Below are 19848 nucleotides of genomic sequence, written 5' to 3' on the forward strand. Positions count from 1 at the left end.
CATCCGCGAACATAGTGTACCAGAAAGCGGACATAGAACACTATACAGTCTTAAGATAGCCATAGACAATAAAAATTCAATCGAGAAAAAAGATTTAGATTTGGACAGAAAGGTTTATGGAACTTAAGAACCAACTGAAGAATATGTGATACTGAAACCCGATGAACTCAGCAATCGAATGCAAATACAGGGCAGAACAGCGAAAAAAATCACATTCAGGTGATATAGACGCTATTAGTGAGAGATTCATACAACTGATCAGCGAAAATGATAGGGATATTGTTCCCAAAATTAGCCGTTTATATTGAAGTGGCCTCTCACTGCCTACAAGCACACGCTGCTACAGTGAGATTAGTTTTAGCTAGTCAAACATGCCAGTGAACCATAGGGAACATACAGTTAAGTCGAGTGTAAAGCAGAATTACTGAAATTTCGGCATATATAAGGGTCCGGTTAATAACTTTATGATATTAGTTTGGTTTCCACTGGCTACTGATGAATCAACTAACAACTCCAGAGCCTTGTCGCTTGTACTTGCACGTGAGGAGCTGGTGGGAATGAGTTTCTTGTCAAAGAATACTGGGGTTAGGATTCGTTCATTGGACCCTTGGAATTGCTTTTCGACACTGATTTCGATGTTAACAAATTAGCAAGTTATAACTGTACACCAGATTTTAAATGATTATATTTCACAATTTGAGGAAATGGGAGAAGTAAGTTTAAACTGGGACCTTAGCTGCCAAACAAACGTGTGTTGTAAAAGTTCAAGAGTTTGTGTATGGCATGGACACGTGACTAAAGTTTCAGGCTGGAGGTTTTTCTGTTTAAAGAATAGCTGGTTACTCCTTTTTAGTCCAGTTATTACAATTTTTCATTGAAATTCTTAGAACTTTCCATGAATTTCTCCTTGAATGGCTCCTGAAGACGATCGTATTTCAGTAGCATTGGTTAAGTCTGAAGCCAAAGTAATGCTTATGGAACAAACTCGGAGGAAGACAATTTCGCAAACCTGAAACAATGTCGTAATTGTGCTATTTTGCAGGTGAGGAGGTAGACAGGCTACAGACCTATTGGCGTCGGATATGTAATTTACAACAGATTTATTACAATTACCACCAAAGCACATACGAGAATATGACTTTTAATCAAGTAAAGGAACAAGATGGAGTGTTTACTAAATAGAGGTTTGTAAGACTGACAATATAATCTACTCTAACCCCCCGCCCCCCCCCCCCCCAAAAAAAAAATAATAATACGGCAGCTTCCATTAGCTCTTATCAAGACTGTGGTAGACCCATAATGAAAAGAGTCAGACGAGGGCATTCTGTAGAGCCAAGCATCTCCTCAGCAGTAATAGGCGGCGTTTTCAGAACTTACAAATTGAGAGCTGAAGATGGGAGATGTGTTAACGGAACAAATGAACCACTGTAATTTCATTGCTTGCCCTCAGTACAAGAATGAATTGAAGTACTTAATCGGGCTAGACAAATTAAACACGAAAATCATCCAAAATAAGACAGAAATAATGTGCAAACCAAATATCCAAAACAAACAGTAAAAATTAACAACGATATCATGAAACCAGTCGACTGCTTTTCATATTTAAACCAGAAGCAACGATTTGCCATACAACACATTTATAATATTTCCTTCAAAAATAAAAGAAAGAAAAGTTAGAACCTATGAGAGTATGTAGTTTGCAGTTGTCGAATTTCCATTCTTTACGATTTGTAATAGTTTCACAGAGTCAATTTACAATCATCTTCATCATCATCATCATCATCATCGCTTAACCGAATCCAGGTTCCTTCTCCTTGGTCTGCCCCGACTCCTCCTACCCTCTACTGCTGAACCCATGAGTCTCTTGGGTAACCTTGTTTCTCCCATGCGTGTAACATGACCCCACCATCTAAGCCTGTTCGTCCTGACTGCTACATCTATAGAGTTCATTCCCAGTTTTTCTTTGATTTCCTCATTGTGGACACCCTTCTGCCATTGTTCCCATCTACTAGTACCTGCAATCATCCTAGCTACTTTTATATCCGTAACCTCAACCTTGTTGATAAAGTAACCTGAATCCACCCAGCTTTCACTCCCATACAACAAAGTTGGTCGAAAGATTGAACGGTGCACAGATATCTTAGTCTTGGTACTGACTTCCTTCTTGCAGAAGAGAGTAGATCGTAGCTGAGCGCTCACTGCATTAGCTTTGCTACACCTCGCTTCCAGTTCTTTCACTATGCTGCCATCCTGTGAGAATATGCATCCTAAGTACTTGAAATCTTCCACCTGTTCTAACTTTGTTTGGCACTCAATCCGTTTATATTTCTTTCCCACTGACATTACTTTCGTTTTGGAGATGCTAATCTTCATACCATAGTCCTTACATTTCTGATCTAGCTCTGAAATATTACTTTGCAAACTTTCCATCGAATCTGCCATCACAACTAAGTCATCCGCATACGCAAGACCGCTTATTTTGTGTTCACATATCTTAATCTCACCCAGCCAGTCTATTGTTTTCAACATATGATCCATAAATAATATGAACAACAGTGGCGACAGGTTGCAGCCTTGTCTCACCCCTGAAACTACTCTGAACCATGAACTCAGTTTACCGTCAACTCTAACTGCTGCCTGACTATCCATGTAGAGACCTTTAATTGCTTGCAAAAGTTTGCCTCCTATTCCATAATCTCGTAGAACAGGCAATAACTTCCTCCTAGGAACCCGGTCATATGCCTTTTCTAGATCTATAATACATAGATACAATTCCCTGTTCCACTCATAACACTTCTCCATTATTTGCCGTAAGCTAAAGATCTGGTCCTGACAACCTCTAAGAGGCCTAAACCCACACTGATTTTCATCCAATTTGTCCTAAACTAATACTCGCACTTTCCTTTCAACAATACCTGAGAAGATTTTACCCACAACGCTGATTAAAGAGATACCTCTGTAGTTGTTACAATCTTTTCTGTTTCCATGTTTAAAGATTGGTGTGATTACTGCTTTTGTCCAGTCTGATGGAACCTGTCCCGACTCCCAGGCCATTTCAATTATCCTGTGTAGCCATTTAAGACCTGACATTCCACTGTATTTGTTGAGTTCTGACTTAATTTCATCCACCCCAGCTGCTTTATTGCACTGCAATCTATTGACCATTTTCTCCACTTCCTCAATGTGATCCTATTTCCACTATCAATTTACTATATCATTGTAATTTTCTTTATATATTACCTCCATTAAAAGCATTAGCAAAAAACAATAGTAAACCAACTACAGGTATTTCGCGTAACTTCATGATGTGTTTGTGCTTTTCTATGCTTTGCTTACTATGATGCTGAAACTTTCTCAAATCCTAATTTCCTAAGTTCATATAAATTAACAAATAGTGGTAATAAAAATTGCTTCCAGTTGGCCAACAAGAATTCACAAAAAATTCTAGCATGTCATTCACAGGAGCTTATTGATATATGTTCTGTTTGGTACTGAGTCATAAAAATTAATTCATCGAATTAAGAAAATCTGTTTGGGGGTATTTCAAGTTCAGTGTAAGGAAAACACGTTACTGCTACACAGAACTTCACTAACCCGTGGAGGTGGTTTAACTTCTGGCCGTCTTCTCTCCACTGGTGGCTCTCTTCTCACAACAGTTTCTGTCGGAAGCGGTAGCATGCTGCCAAGATCTTCCTGTAAAGATTTAGTTTTTAAATATGTTGATCAAGTTAATAGTCATCTACATTACAGCTACAGAACAAATTTCCATGAAGAATTGTAAAATTGGTTTGATTTAACTAATAATTCTTTTCTCTTTTTTTATAAAGCCACACTTGTTATCGAGTAAATACCGCATAAATATTTATTAGGTAAATAGTCCAATATGAAATTGCTATTGGAAACTGTACATATACATAAATACAAAATACGCGTATTTTCACATAGTATTTCGCTACGTCTTATGGTCGTTTTCTCAAAGGATAACAACAGATCTGAGCTCATTTGCTCACTATTTTCCGCAGTCTCTGAAAGCGTCGTGCTAGGTCTGAGGTCCAATCATGAATCGATTTTTCAAAATAATTGTATCAAGCAAATTCATTAAAGTAACACAAATGAAATTACATCATAACTGCAGAAACAGCTTTACAAGTCTGTAATGTAACTACAGTAATGTTAAACTAAATATAGTAAAATGGTGCAGCGCTAAAAGGTTTCTGCAAAAAATTACTACACCGAATTTTTTTTCTGGGACTGGAGGAATCTGTGGAAGTTGGTTACATTCGTGACGGTAGGCATTGTCTTTCTTCGTTTCGAGCCTTAGTTATGAAACATTATTGTGGTCCGTAGCAATGCAGCATTTTATTATTGATTGGGAATGTAATGTTCATCAGAGCGTGCGGCGTTGTGCTTAGTCGATACAATTACACGAAAGAATGAACGAAGAATGCTGTTCCTGGTTCATCTCAGAGCTCGCCGTCAACTCCGACGATTCGTATTCGTAAGAGGAGTCTGTTACTCGTAGCTGTACCAAAAAAGTTAAAATGTAGTGGAGTCCTGTGATAGAAGAGAAACAGAGAACATTGCTAAAGCCTCCGTAGTCATTCGTGTAAAACAGCGGTCACAAGTACGAGAAACTGTGAGAGCAGCGTGACTTGGAGAAGAAATTCTGCCAGGACTCAGGCTACTGAATCCTGGCAACAGGACGTCAGGATGTTGCATATATGTTGCATGTTTTACTATGTAGTTCAAGTACAGCTTACTCGGTATGTTTCGCTACGAATATTTTACTATTCTGAATACTCATATTACTATTATGTGCTGTTAATTAAAAGCAAACATTTCTTTCTCCTTCCTTTTTATAGGCTAATTTCTACTTGCACTTACTGATTCTAACGGAAATAATTACATGAACGCTTCAATGTATTAAAGAATGTACGACGCTGTACAGGCTTTTTGTTTCAATTGTTGTCGTAGATAGCGTGGTACGATCAGAACCTAATCTGTTCTTTAAATAATTAATTCTAATTCTTATTTGTTCGCCAGTATATATTATATTTTCCCTTACGTTCCATTTAGACTGTATATCGCACATTTTACCTGAAGATTTGCAATAAGAATGTTATGGGTGATATTGTAAATTGCGAGTGCACTTATATTACTACAAGTGATAATGTTAATTGCTTGTAAATTTTTAAAAGTAAGCCAAGGCAATTTTTAAGGAATTTTGTCACTTAAGGCAATATTTATTAGATGGTAGTTTAAGCTTTCGAAACTGGTCATCACTTTGCAAAAAAAGAAAAAAGAAAAGAAAAAAATAAATAAAAAATTATGTTAAATCCAACTGAGAGAATATGTAGTAAATTCTGAAAGTTGTAAAGCGTTTTAAAGAAAGCTTTTATAATTTTAATGAAGAGGTCAGTATTAAAAATATTTATTACATCCGACAGTCCATGGAAATACTTTAGGGCTGTCCAACTTCATTATGAACATGGGAGTAAGGTGGTGCGGGCATCGCCGCCATAATAACTACTATTTTAGTACTACTATCACTACAAACGTGTAGTGCTGCAGAAGTATTTCAAAGAATTATAAATGAAATTGCTTGGATCACAATTGACACAAGTAATGTGAAGTTTGGCACTACATGTTCGCTGATTCAGAAAAATCTGGTGTGTAGCTGACACAAGCTGTTCTTAATGCGTCATCTATATTGTGAGTTTATCAGGATGTATCAGTATTTTCCTTGATGATCACATAGACGAAAAGTAGCCTCGCAAAGTTATGTCGAGCGAAAACAAGAAAAAATTTTCAAAGCAACACTAACGATCATGGGATATTTACGTCTGTAAAACAGAGTAGACAAATTGCTTGAAGTTTCAAAACATGATTTCAGAGATGTATCTACTTGGAACATTTAAAATTTCCAGTTCAAATTCTTCAAGATTACAGTTTTCGAACATCTCTCATATACTGCTTCCAAGTTCAGTAATGTCAACTGAAACGAATGGATCACTGATAAACATAACCACTAGTTCAGGTGTTGAAAACTGGCTAAATCTGTTACTAAATTCTGCGAGTGGTATTACACGATGCTTAGCAAAACTTAATCACATTCGCCGATATTTAAGAATTCCGTAACTGAATTATACGCTGGAAAGTATGATACGGAATTTCCTTTTCAATGTGCAATTCATAATTTGTTTCCTCTTAAAAGCATTTGCTGTACTTGTCACGACTGAATTTCTGGTGATTTAGAGCTGATAAAATTTTGAGGTGATATCTCCCCAGAAATCAAAATTAGGAGCATTCCTGACAGTAATGTCCAGATCAGTTAAGAATATCTCTTATCTCATCCTGAACACTGCAGAATCGTTCCAGAGTTTTCCCCCTACCAAGCGCCCTTACGTATGCACGAAGAATTACGTCACCATGCTCAGAATCTGATACATTAAAAAATTTATGAATAGTCCCTGACTTGTAGAAGATTACAATTTTCATGGCAAGGCTACACTTCCAAACCTTTGTACTTATAGCTTCCTGGTGGACAAGACAGTGATAAAGGAAGAACAAGAAAACAAGAAACTGATTACCCTCGCCAGTCATTTAAGTTGTTGATAAAGTAACACGTTTAGAGAGTGGGTAGTTCCTACAATTTGCAAATTTCAGTAACGCATTAAATACCTGTACGTCTACTTCCCTAGGGCGTTCATGAAGTGGCAGCACTTTGTAAAATAACGAAGGAGTATTCTAATAGATAAGCGCTACTCTCCAACATCGGAAGCATCAGTGCTTTAATCAAACTGAAGTGAAAAATATTCACACAATTCTAATTTTTTAGAAATCTGTTCAACACGTCTGCAAAAATTTGGTTAGACAACTTAAGTACTTTCACAGAAGAAGTTGAGTGCATATATATATTTGTGACCATTAAACATAAGATTCCACGGCACTGATCATTGCTTCTTTAACTACTTCCCCATCGCAGTAACGTTGTTTCTTTCTGTTTCGCTAAAACGTAAACAGTCTTTGCATGAGGATAGCGCGAGGAACATCGCACAGGAAGAAGCTATCGGCACCAACAACAATGTTCAAAAAAGTGCGAACTTGTTAGTCGCACAGCTTTGTTAGCTTCGACGCACACGAGCAAGAGCCGCGCATCCTCCGTACGAGATAGCGACACCAGAATTCGTTTCGGTGCACTCACGGCAGCGTCGCAGCCATAATTGGAAGCCAACCAGTGAGCACATAAGCAGAAGAAAACAGGCAGTGTTTGCGTACTTCGTTTGCGAATACATCAAGAAACACAACAGCTACTGAAATGAAATTCCGTGACACTGTTTACAGATTTGAGAGAAGATGGAAGTAAATCCTCTATTTTCGAATGACTGTACAGTGTTGTGATGAAGTAACAGTAAAACAACTGTTACGTCAACTGTCCATCTTTCCCAGTTATCTGGGAAGTGGCTGCACTCTAAGCTCCGTTACCGACACAGAATCGGCCATACGGCACTGTGTAAAATAGTAAGGAAAGTTTGTTAACTGTGAGGGAAGTCTTGCACACAGTGCACGCCGAAATTCACAGAAGGAAAGTGAGTGAAAAAATGCGAGGAGATTTGAAAAGCATGCTTTGTGATCTGGAAAATGAAATACCGTCACCCCAAGGAAGAAGTTCAATTAACAGTAGAAGAAATGTTTTCGCTGATTACTTTATCGACAATGCTGGAAAAGTACCATGGCAAGTCTCTAAATCTGGTCGGTAGCATACGTGTGTGTGTGTGTGTGTGTGTGTGTGTGTGTGTGTGTGTGTGTGTGTTTTGGGATCTTATGAGCGCCCAACGGCGAGGTTATCAGCGCCCTGACAGCGATTAAAACAAACGAAAGTGGATAAGAACGAAAACTATCATAACACGTGCACACGAAACGATCACACAATGACTATCGCACAGCCACTCTCACATGCACTAAAACCAATGAGGAGGCAAGGTAGCCAATCAAGAAATTAAAAGAGGGAAATCAAACCACAAAAGAGCTAAAAGAACAGCCACTGGAAATGTGACCTGCTGCCCACTTACGAAAAAACTTGGGTGAGTCAGCCACCGGAAACATATGTAGTGAACACCGAATCAGCGAATGGGGCGGGGAGGGGAATGAGGAATGGCACAAATGAACCAACGACAAAGGCAAACTTTGTTTATAAGTCGATACACTTAGTGATCAAATGGTTCAAATGGCTCTGAGCACTACGGGACTTAACATCTGAGGTCATCAGTCCCATAGACTTAGAACTAATTAAACCTAAATAACCTAAGAACAGCACACACATCCATGTCCGAGGCAGGATTCGAACCTGCGACCGTAGCCGCAGCGCGATTCCAAACTGAAGCGCCTCGAACCGCTGGGCCACAACTGCCGGCCCTCAATAGGCACACGCTTAAAGATGGGTACCATTTACCCCACGAATATTAAGTAATGAGTCTACAGATATTATTCAGCTCTCTATCTGTTGCTCCCGTACGGTTCGCGACGTTGTCAGTAGCCCTCCATTCCACACATGTTGGAACAGGAAGAAAACCGCGGTAGCGTTCTCGCTTCCCGCGCCCGGGTTCCCGGGTTCGGTTCCCGGCGGGGTCAGGGATTTTTCTGCCTCGTGATGACTGTGTGTTGTGTGATGTCCTTAGGTTAGTCAGGTTTAAGTAGTTCTAAGTTCTAGGGGACTGATGACCATAGATGTTAAGTCCCATAGTGCTAAGAGCCATTTGATCCAGGAAGAAAAAATACCATGGGCTACCATGCTAAGTAATCTCCGCCATTCACTTCAGAGTAGTTTGCAGAATATTTAAACCTATGTAAATGTAGAAGTAAAAGTTTCCAACGAATCTGAATAGAAACGAAAATTGCTGCAGACAATATTCCGCAGGAGGCGTCTCTGACGTTTGTTATTATGTCAATTTCAGCTTCTATACCGGAGGCCCTTCCTCGGCTTAAATCTCTGTCATTTTCCATTCTCAACGACTAAAACAGCTACAATCGTGAATTACAAGGACACCGAGACGGAGTTCCAACACTGAAAACGTGTTTGAGATAACATCTTTAATTACCAATTGTGATAGTATAAAGAAAATATTAATTTGTATACCTCAACTAGTATAATGCAAACTAGACAAGAAAACCTGAAAGACTGCAAATTTTCTGAAACCTTGAAGTATGAACGTGGGGTATATTGGAAACTGCGATGCTACAGTTGCAGTGGGCTGTCCTCGACAGATTCGCGGACCTGCTTCTAGCAGTCAAATTTGATCAATGACGTGATGAACATGTGCCAGACGACGTAAACAACACGGAGACTGAAATGTCTTGTCCATGTCCAGATTTGGAAACGCCAATAAAACAGTTTTGATTACGAGAATTTACTGTGCCCAGGTAAGATATCCACAGAGTGAAAACCACGAAGTTCAAATACAGATTATTACGAGAAACATTTATTCGGAATAATACGAATCGAGTACAGGTATTATAATCTCACGTGATATCTTCTTTCACGGTTGAGTTATTAAACCATCGCATTAAGCATTTTATTTATTCATAAATGGAACACAAAAAGCTTTCGAATTTAATGCCTGAAAAGAGTGGCAGTGCTCACAATATACGAGGTGTGTTTTTTTAAGTAAGGTCCGTTTTGTTGTAGACCCAAGTAGTTCGCGTACATATTGAACGAGCACGTGCGTCGTGTACCGGCATGCCTCGGCAACAACTGTGCTCAGTTTCAACTCTGTAGCTAACCTGTATGGTTCTGTACTGTGCTTTCGAAATTCATCGACAGATTTGCGAAGTGTACGGTAATACTGTTATGAGTGAAAGCAAGGTGCGTAAGTGGGTACGAGAATTCAAAGATGGCCGTGACAACGTCCATGATGGGGACCGCTCCAGTCGCCCTTCTTTGATTACAGACGATTTGGTGACTTCAGTTGAAGCGAGGATTCGTGAGTACAGGCGCTTCACAATAACAGGTCTCACAAACGAATTTCCTGGCGTGTCAAGATCAGTGCTTTACAACATTATTTCTGAACACCTAAAGTTTAGGAAACTGTGCACCCATTGGGCCCGGAAACTCCTAACAGAGGACCACAAAAACCAAACACTTGAGTGTGCAATGAAGTTCTTGACTCGTTATCACGAAGAAGGTGACGGCTTCTTGAGTCAGATCGTAACTGGAGACGAAATGTGGGTTTCGCACATCACGCTCGAATCGAAGCAAAAGAGCGTGGAATGGAGACGCACAGACTCACCTGTAAAGGTGAAGACCAAACAGATCCTGTCCCAGCGCAAAATCATGGCGTTGGTTTTTTGGGATAGGCACGGTGTTTTGTTGGTCGACTCACATGCAACGAGGAACCACTATAAATGCAGAAGCATACTGCCAACCCCTGAGAAAGCTACGCAGAGCGATTCAAAACAAACAACGCGGCATGCTGACAAAGGGAATTGTCCTTCTCCATGGCAATGCAAGACCTCACACTGCAGGTCAGACCCGCGACTTATTGGACAGTTTTAGCCGGGAGTTTTAGACTGCCCACCCTACAGTCCTGATCTCGTGCCGAGCGATTACCATCTGTTCCTCCACCTCAAACAACACCCAAGTGGCAACCGTGACAATGACGACGACGACGTGAAAACGGCAGTGAACTCTTGGTTATCGGAGCAGGCGGCAAGTTTTTATGAAGAGGGTATTTTAAAATTGGTTGACAGGTATGATACGTGTTTCTGCAAACTTGGCAACTATGTCGAAAAATAGAGTGAATTATGTACTTTCTGAAAATAAATTTACTTTTTTGAAGTAACCTTTCGTTGTGTACTTATGTTCAAACGGACGTTACTTAAAAAACACGCCTCGTAGCATATAAAATTCACATGAGTGGGGCGTGCAAGTAATGTGCCCGAGCAACAGTGCATTACAACCGAAAGTAGCGTTAGACTGCAGCGTCACAGTCCAAACATACGTTGCAACTCCCTTTTCTTGTTACTGTTATCCATTGTGACAGCAGCGGACCAAGCAGGCAGTAAGCTCCGCTGTCGAATACGATATCCCACGAATGCGAATGGTATCTTTTATACACTGATCAACCAGAATATTATAACTACCGACCTACTATCGATATAAACAAGTCCAGGTGATAGCACGGTCACCTGGTGAGGAATGACTGCTAGTCAGACACATGGCTGGTGCATGTAGTGTCAGTGAGTATGCTATCTGTATGTAGAATGGGGAAGGCGCACGATATAAGGGAAAATTGTGATGACTCTAAGGCTCGGCACCAACATTTCAGAAACTGCACTAATTTTCGTGTGTTTGAGAAGTGTTTTGGTGAATGACTTCAACACGTGGCGAAACCACGTCCAGACGTCATGTGATTGGGCGGCCACCTCTATTACAGAGGTCGGACGTCGTACGCTGGGCAGATTGGTAAACAAAACAGGCGGCGAACGGAGGCGGAACTCACATCAGACGTTAATTCTGGGCAGAGTACAAGTGTGTCTGAACACACAATACACTGAGCATTCCTAACAATGGGCGTCTGTTGCCAACGACCCCTGAAAGTGATAATTTTAATACTACGACATCGGCATCTACGACTGATATAGGCACGTGACCATCGGCACTGGACGCAGTGACAGAGCACTGCGTGGTCTGATGGATCACGATACCTTCTTCATAAGGCCGATGGGGTGGCGAGAATTTGTCGTCTTTCAGGGGAACAGTTCCCTGGCATCCGTACAGGAGGACGGAGACTATCTGCCAGCGGCTACAGTATGCTCTGGGGAACGTTCCAATGGAGCTCGTGCGAGGCACCGTGACGACCAAGGATGATTGTACACTTGTTGCAGACCATGTGCACTCCTTCCTGACGATCACGTTTCCCACGGCAGCGGCATTCTTCAACAATATAATGCACCATGTCACAAGGTCAGGAATATGATGGAATGGTTCGAGGAACACAATGGCGAGTGCTGGCCCCCAAACTCGCCAGATCTGAGTCCAGTCGAACACATCTGGGATATAATTGAATGTGGCGTCAGAGCTCATCGCCACCCTCCCTAAAATCTACAGAAATTAAGTGACTCGTATGCGTGCGTATATGTGGTATTAACTCCGTGCAGTGACCTACCAATGCCTTATTGCTTCCGTGCCACGATACGTTGCCGTCGCCGCTGTCATCGGTGCCCAAGGTAGAATATCGGCTATTAGGTAGGTGGTCATAATGTTCTGGCTGATCCGTGTATTTCGACCAAAGAAGCCATACATCACCAATAAACTTTAGAGATAACGCAAAGAAATCACCCAATTTGCCATCCTGATTTAGGTTTTCCTTGATTTCCCTAAATCACTCCAGGCAAATGTCAGGATGGTTCCTTTCAAAGGGCACGGCCGACTTCCTTCCCCGTCCTTCCCTAATCCGATGAGATCGATGTCCTCGCTGTCTGGTCTCCTTCCCCAAAACAACCAACCAACAACAACCTCAATTTGCCATTCTATACGTTTCCTATGAACCTCAACGGGTATGAAACAACATTACTGGACTGTTTGTTTACGATTGTCTCTTAACCTCCAGATATTTACTGAACAATAAGGTTTCTTTTTAAGAACAAGAAATAGTAAACAGCATGAAACATGATGAAATGCAGAAAGACCTATATCTAGACAATCACGTCAAGTTTTATTCAGTTCACTTCCAAAGAAAAAACTTTATAATGCACAAAATAGTAAACTGGTATGGAATGCAGTACCTACATTATTTAACATACCAGATAATCGACCACAACTATAGTTAAAGAGAAAGCTACGTCACCTGCATAATAACACAATGATAAAAACAATAAAATTGTTTCCCGACTCAAAAGAAATCAATTCCGCATATGTTGATACATCAGATCCACAAAGGTCAAAATTTTTGTTTACTGTCGTCTTTCGAAAAAAAAAAGTAGCTAATTATATTAAACAAATATTCCTGAAATGGAACGTCCAGTGAAGAGTAACAATGAACAAATATTTACGTTTCGTTTCGTATCAAAGAAAGTGCCGGTAAAATTTTAGTTACAGCAACGGCGGCGTTTTGTACTGATGGCAACGATCGTTGAAGCTGCTGCTAATTCTCGACGACCAATCGCTATACAGATGCAGGCAGTCAGTCCAATCAGATTTTACCCGGTAAAAGCTAATTTATCTCCTTAATAAACACAATTCAGGACTTCCAGTTCCACGACGATGGACAAACACTGATAGGTGATTTAAATTCAGAACTTGCCTAGTGAGCAAATTCTAATATATATGTCGAACATGCAAGTAGATGGAGCTCCTGATATTGTACCATCAACGGGCAAAACTCTCGTTAAGTTCATGACTGAAATGTTCGTTAATGTCATGTAAGTATAACGAAGCGTCACATGCATTAACTCAGTGTGCGCAGCAGAATGCTCACAGTGTTTTAGTGTAAGACACGGTAAATTTCCTATGAAAAATTATGTCCTTAATGTAGTATGACCAAACAGTCAGCCCGTACGGAAATCGCCTCTGGAAACCGAACTGCACAAGATGACTAGAATAGTTGTGTGTTTTGAATCAGCAAAAGAAGCAATACTATTCCCGTTACATAGTTGCATGTAGTTTTGTCACGATACTGAAGTAATTATTTTGTCGTAATCGGGGACACATTGGAAAAAAAAAACAGTGAAACGTTTGCGACAGGCAACATTAAAATCAACAAGACTCTATAAATTCATTGTCAAGATATCAGTAATGTTCGAAAACCCACACATACAGAGTGAGGGGAATGGTCTTTGGCGTTTATCTTGAAATAAATAATTAATGCTGTTCCTTCTCAATGGTTGACAGGTTCTTGTACACACCCTTGTCGACTCAGTAAATTAATTATCCTCGTAAAGCGAACATTTCATTACAAAACTTTGTTAATATGAGGAGATTGATATGAAAAAGGTGCAAATTCCCCCGAAACATTAGTTACAAGAAACAAAATACAAAGAAACATCAAACTTTCTTCCGTACGGCAAGTATAAATTCACTAAATAAATTTTTGGAATCAGTGCTTTATCACGCCGCACTCCATACTGATAAACAATGTAATGCATTCGTATGTAGACCATGGATAACATAGACTGAATGTGACATCATTGCACTGAAACCAACATCTAAGGGCAGGACGTCTAGTTTCTGTTGTTACGCACTGTCTAGAGTTGACAGTTTTTCTCATTTATAGCTGAAGTCAAATATTGATTTTAACAAGAAAACAATTTCCCTTATGTCTATCACACATGTAATAGTGCAGTTAACCTGATTTCTCCGAAGTTCCCAATATTAATGCAGTGATTATTGTTTTTGAGAGTTTGTAGGTTAAACACACTGACAGTTCTGTTTACAAGCAACAAAATTACAGTTCTTCAGTGGAAATTTGGAAATTTCTGGTAAGGTCATCGGTCTCTACGCTTACACACTAACTTACTTAATCTAAAACTAACTTAAGCTAAGGACGACATACACACCCATACCAGAGGGAGAACTCGAACCTCCGACGGGGAGAACCGCGCGGACCGCTACAAGACGCCCTAGACCGCGCAGCTACCACGCGCGGCAGTTCTTCAGTGAATACTTTTTTTTGTTGCACTGTCAATCTTTTAGTCCAACATTTCCACAGGAGTGGAACACAAAATATCAGATTTTCAGGCAACTATTTTTCTGACGATTCTTCAACAAAATATGTGAAATGTTTTGTTATGCTGTTATAAGAAATGAAATCCATTAATAAGTATAAGGTCCGGTTTTTATTCAAAATAAGGATATCTATTTTACAACTTTTGCTACTTAGTGACGCCGGTATGTTAAAACAAGTACGAGTTCCCACGTTACGTTAAACGAATCTCCTGAGGGGACTGAACTGGTTCACTCAACAGGAAGAGATATTATACGTATGATTAACAGTCTACACTCATCTTTAATAATGTATGGCTCTGTCAGAAGCAGATCTGCACCACGAAGGACTTTCGTACTGGCATAAAGTCACTAAAGACCTGCTGGAAGCGTTTTTAATGCTGTGATAAGTGAAAAAGAACCATTGCTTTATTATCAGGATTTTCGGAGCAACTACGTTAACTGCACTACTACATGTGTAATTGTAGTACTACAGTTCGTTGAATTGTCGAAATCAATGCTTGAGTTTAGCGATAAATGAAAAAAACTGTAACTGTCAGTTCCATTTTACACAGCACGTAATGGCATGACCTCGGCTTTCTGCCCCAAGTCACGTGACTTAGATAATGGTTTCAAGCATTAACGCAGCAGAGATACGGACACGCGCGGTGTATGTTTATATGGACTATGCCTTCGTATATTTCGACGAAACAAAACAGCGAATGTCACTAGATACCGTGTACCATCGCCCGATTGGCTAACATCAACGTCACGCAATTCCCATCATTAAGCGGTCGTCGTCAACATCAGCATACTACGCCGCCGCTGCTGTAAGTAAAACTTAACCGAAAATGCTCATTATAAGAAAAGTCAGCAACAAAAGTCTGTGCTTCTTATGGATGAAACACTTCGTTTAAATTCTCTTGGTCTGAATGCGGTAAGTCACAATTATATGCAACTTCGATAGCATTTCTTCATGCAAACATTGCGTCATTTCATTTACGAGTTTCGGCTCTGCATTTGTTTTATGATTATTCTGGTCTCTCGATATTTTACTAACACTTGTGACCCCAAAATATAATAATTATTTCGTAAAGTACGTAGAAAAAGCATTGAAAATAACAGTCTTATGGCAGAAAACGAATAGCTTTCTTGCCCATACAGGCTTCAGCGTTCCGACGGTAACACTTTTTTTTTTACAGCATTGAATGCCGCGACTGTATGTTGCACTGTGACAGTGTCCCATCGATGTCTAAATCATATTTCCTTCCCTATCGTCTTTCCTTCTAACTGGGTGACAATTTCTAAAGAAATTTTGCCTTAGTAAAGTAATCATCTGCACATTATAGAATGAAGGCTTTCACGACCGGTTGACATGGCTGTTGATATACTTTCCGGTATGTGAGGTCGTGGTCCAAGAACTTTTCTGCTCCTTACGTTTCGTCCAGGACTGCGCTGGACTTCCTCAGAGGCGCTGCTCCGCTGAGTCTTGCCGACTGACTGGTCGGGTGTCTGAGAGCGACTTACATATTGTGAGAAAGGGGGGCGTGGTTCAGGTGACACGTGATGGGCAGTGATAATCCATAGCAAAGATAAGGTTGACTATCGATTACCACCTTGTCAAGATAAAAATTGTTAGCAATTTTGTAGAGCCACTGTCCATATATCGCTGAGTTTCATAGCCTCCTCTTTCCTATTAAAATTATCGTGATGTTTATAAATTTCAATAGCTTCTCTGTATAGGCGTGGATAGTAATTTAATGTTGTAGATAAAACTTCGGTATCCGAAAACTTCACTTGGTGGTTTCCTGGTTGAAGAGCATGTTCCGCTACAGCTGATTTTTCTATTTTTCCAAGTCGACAAAGACTTTTATGCTCTTTCAGTCGCGTATTTACGCTTCTTTTGGTAGTACCAATATAAACTTTCCCACAAGTACATGGAATTTTATACACACCACCTGTCGACAGAGGAGGGCGTTTATCCTTCACAGATCGTAGTACTTGACTTATTTTCTTTGTTGGTTTATTCACAATGATTCCTGTTAACGAAGTTATGATTTTCATAGCGGATATTTTTCCAGAAGATTTCACTGTTCTTTTTAGACATTGTCTCACATCAAGTCAGTTCCAGTGGGATAATGAATTTTATGAACAACTTGATGGAGTAGCAATGGGTAATCCAGTAGGCCCTGCGATTGCCAATCTTTACATGGAGAGATTTGAACAATCAGCCCTAGACAAAGCTAATAACAAACCATCTCGTTGGTATCGATACGTAGATGACACATTTGTGGTTTGGTCCCATGGAAGAAAGGCCTTGGAAGATTTCCTTGATTATTTAAATAAAATTCACCCAAAAATACAATTTACCATGAAAATAGAAAAGGATAACAGAATATCTTTCTTGGATGTCTTAGTTATGAGACGGTCCGATAGATGCTTGGAATATAAAGTTTTTCGGAAGGTAACACATACGGACAGATATTTACATAAAAATTCTAATCATCATCCACAACAAAAAAGGGGTGTCATAAAAAGTCTTGTCGATCGAGCGCTACGGATATGTACACCTGAACATTTGGATGCTGAAGTGAAACATCTGAAGCAGGCTTTTGAAAAAAACGGCTACTCTAAAAAAGAGATAAATAGAATTTTGCGTCCAAGGAACAGAAGACCAAAAGATAAGAATGAACCACAACGACAGAAAAATACAGTAGTTCTCCCTTTTATTAAAAAAGTAACAGATCGGATCGGTAAGATTTTACGAAAACATGACGTAACACCGGTCTTTAAACCAACAAAGGAAATAAGTCAAGTACTACGATCTGTGAAGGATAAACGCCCTCCTCTGTCGACAGGTGGTGTGTATAAAATTCCATGTACTTGTGGGAAAGTTTATATTGGTACTACCAAAAGAAGCGTAAATACGTGACTGAAAGAGCATAAAAGTCTTTGTCGACTTGGAAAAATAGAAAAATCAGCTGTAGCGGAACATGCTCTTCAACCAGAAAACCACCAAGTGAAGTTTTCGGATACCGAAGTTTTATCTACAACATTAAATTACTATCCACGCCTATACAGAGAAGCTATTGAAATTTATAAACATCACGATAATTTTAATAGGAAAGAGGAGACTATGAAACTCAGCGATATATGGACAGTGGCTCTACAAAATTGCTAACAATTTTTACCTTGACAAGGTGGTAATCGATAGTCAACCTTATCTTTGCTATGGATTATCACTGCTCATCACGTGTCACCTGAACCACGCCCCCCTTTCTCACAATATGTAAGTCGCTCTCAGACACCCGACCAGTCAGTCGGCAAGACTCAGCGGAGCAGCGCCTCTGAGGAAGTCCAGCGCAGTCCTGGACGAAACGTAAGGAGCAGAAAAGTTCTTGGACCACGACCTCACATCCCGGAAAGTATATCAACAGCCATCTGCACATTAACCCCAGTTCATTTCTGAAACACTCAAATTTTAAATCTAATTAGGTTGGCGAGCATTGGAGTCCCACTACTCATATGAATATTGGACCTGGAACTAAATTTCTCACGGAATGCAAAACGCGGTAGATCGCTAAACCCTTTAACTATTTCCTTAATTATACGACAAGGACGTGAATACAGGGGACAGAAAATATGTTCATGTCAGAATCACATCTCGAGAACAAATCGTGCAGCTTCCAACATCAGTATATATGTTGCTAACGCTACGTGATTAGGCGTTATGTTAGACGACTTACCGGGCCGCGGCGCATGATGTCAATAAGATGCTGGCGCCTGTCAGCTGCGCTGAGACACCATGCCCTCGGGTCTGTGCACGCATCGTAGGTCATCAGCTGCCCGGCCATCCGGCCTCGCCATGCCGTAGGGTCCGGGTCGCCCGTGCGCAGGAACGAGCGCCAACCTCTCTCCACAAACGCCATATCGTTCCATACACACACCCAATAATTTGCAACTTACTCCAGCGAAAGTCAGCACGACAATGACGCCAAACAAGCGAAGTGTTAATACAAATGTTGGCAAGGGAACACCAAACCAAAGACATTATTGTTATGGTAGTTTCGGCACGTATTAACTGAGACAAAAAACAAAAAACAAGCATACGAAGCATTCGCTAGCTGGTGTGCCACTTTATTTTATTCCTTTCTTCCTTTATAGGAAAGCTGAAAGTCGAATTTCTGGTAAAACGTAAGCAGACTATCTGAAAACGATTACACGACATGGAAATATGTTACAGAGGTGCATGCGATACTGAAACGCAGTCAGGCAGTATCGGTTTATCAAATACAACACGTAATAAAAATTGTTATGCCCTAACCCAAAATCATTTTTAAGAAAAATATGTTCAAATGGGTATAGCATGAGGAAATGTGTGGTGTTGATTGATTACATAATACAGTAGAATCGTGACAGAATGCTACTATGCGTTGCCTGTATGGAGATACTGTAACAAGGGAGCTAACGAAAATCAGTGAGACACAATATAACAGCGCGAAAGAAGCGCCATAACTGTGTGACAATGATTGGAGATGTCTTTGCTGCGAGTGAACACCACTTCCAAAATCACCACTTAAAAACTTACAAGTCCTTCACTTCATCACGTCTCACTGCAAATCATAATTATTACAGTCTGTCTGAAACAATATCTTTAAAAAATGCTAATTAGTCGATATTTTCTGCAACAAGCGCCACATCGGCGACGGTAGGAATATAGTTCGTAAATTATCCGGAAGAGTCGCCACCACAGCCCAGTCTACCGTTGCCCAACTTCCTTCCTTTCCGAATAATACCACAGTGTAGCGTCGTTTACATTTTTCTGGAACACAGCCAAGTGAATTAATAGGAATATATGTCAATTAAAGTAGATGATTCTGTTTTTCAGACATATTGGCTAAATTTTCTCTCCGTTATTTATGGCAACACTTCTCGTTCTTTACGGTACCTGACATGTTTAACAGATTATTTCTGTATAGTGTCCCATGCTCATGAAAAATTTTGAATAGTTAACCACATCCGAGAAGACATGTCTGCCTTTAGAACGCATTTTGTTAATTTCAGGTGTTGTGACTGGTTACTGTATTTATTTGTTATAATTTAGTTGCTGCTATAATTAAAATTTAAGTTTTCAGCATAAAAATTACATT

At 40.1% G+C, this 19848-nt stretch overlaps 1 protein-coding gene across 1 annotated transcript in view; it reads right to left on the reverse strand.

The window, feature by feature from the left end:
- LOC126278069 (uncharacterized) overlaps positions 1-18714 on the reverse strand; it is a 381643-nt gene extending 362929 nt beyond the window's left edge. The window contains exons 1-2 of the mRNA XM_049977941.1: positions 18445-18714; positions 3595-3693 (exon numbers count right to left, since the gene is read on the reverse strand). Coding sequence (XP_049833898.1) covers positions 3595-3693; positions 18445-18627 — 282 coding nt within the window. The 5' untranslated portion in view covers positions 18628-18714. The remainder of the gene's footprint in view (positions 1-3594; positions 3694-18444) is intronic.
- Between the last annotated feature and the right edge of the window lie 1134 nt (positions 18715-19848).

The sequence above is a fragment of the Schistocerca gregaria genome, chromosome 1 (genome assembly GCF_023897955.1).
Source record: "Schistocerca gregaria isolate iqSchGreg1 chromosome 1, iqSchGreg1.2, whole genome shotgun sequence".
Classification (NCBI taxonomy): Eukaryota; Metazoa; Arthropoda; class Insecta; order Orthoptera; family Acrididae; genus Schistocerca; species Schistocerca gregaria.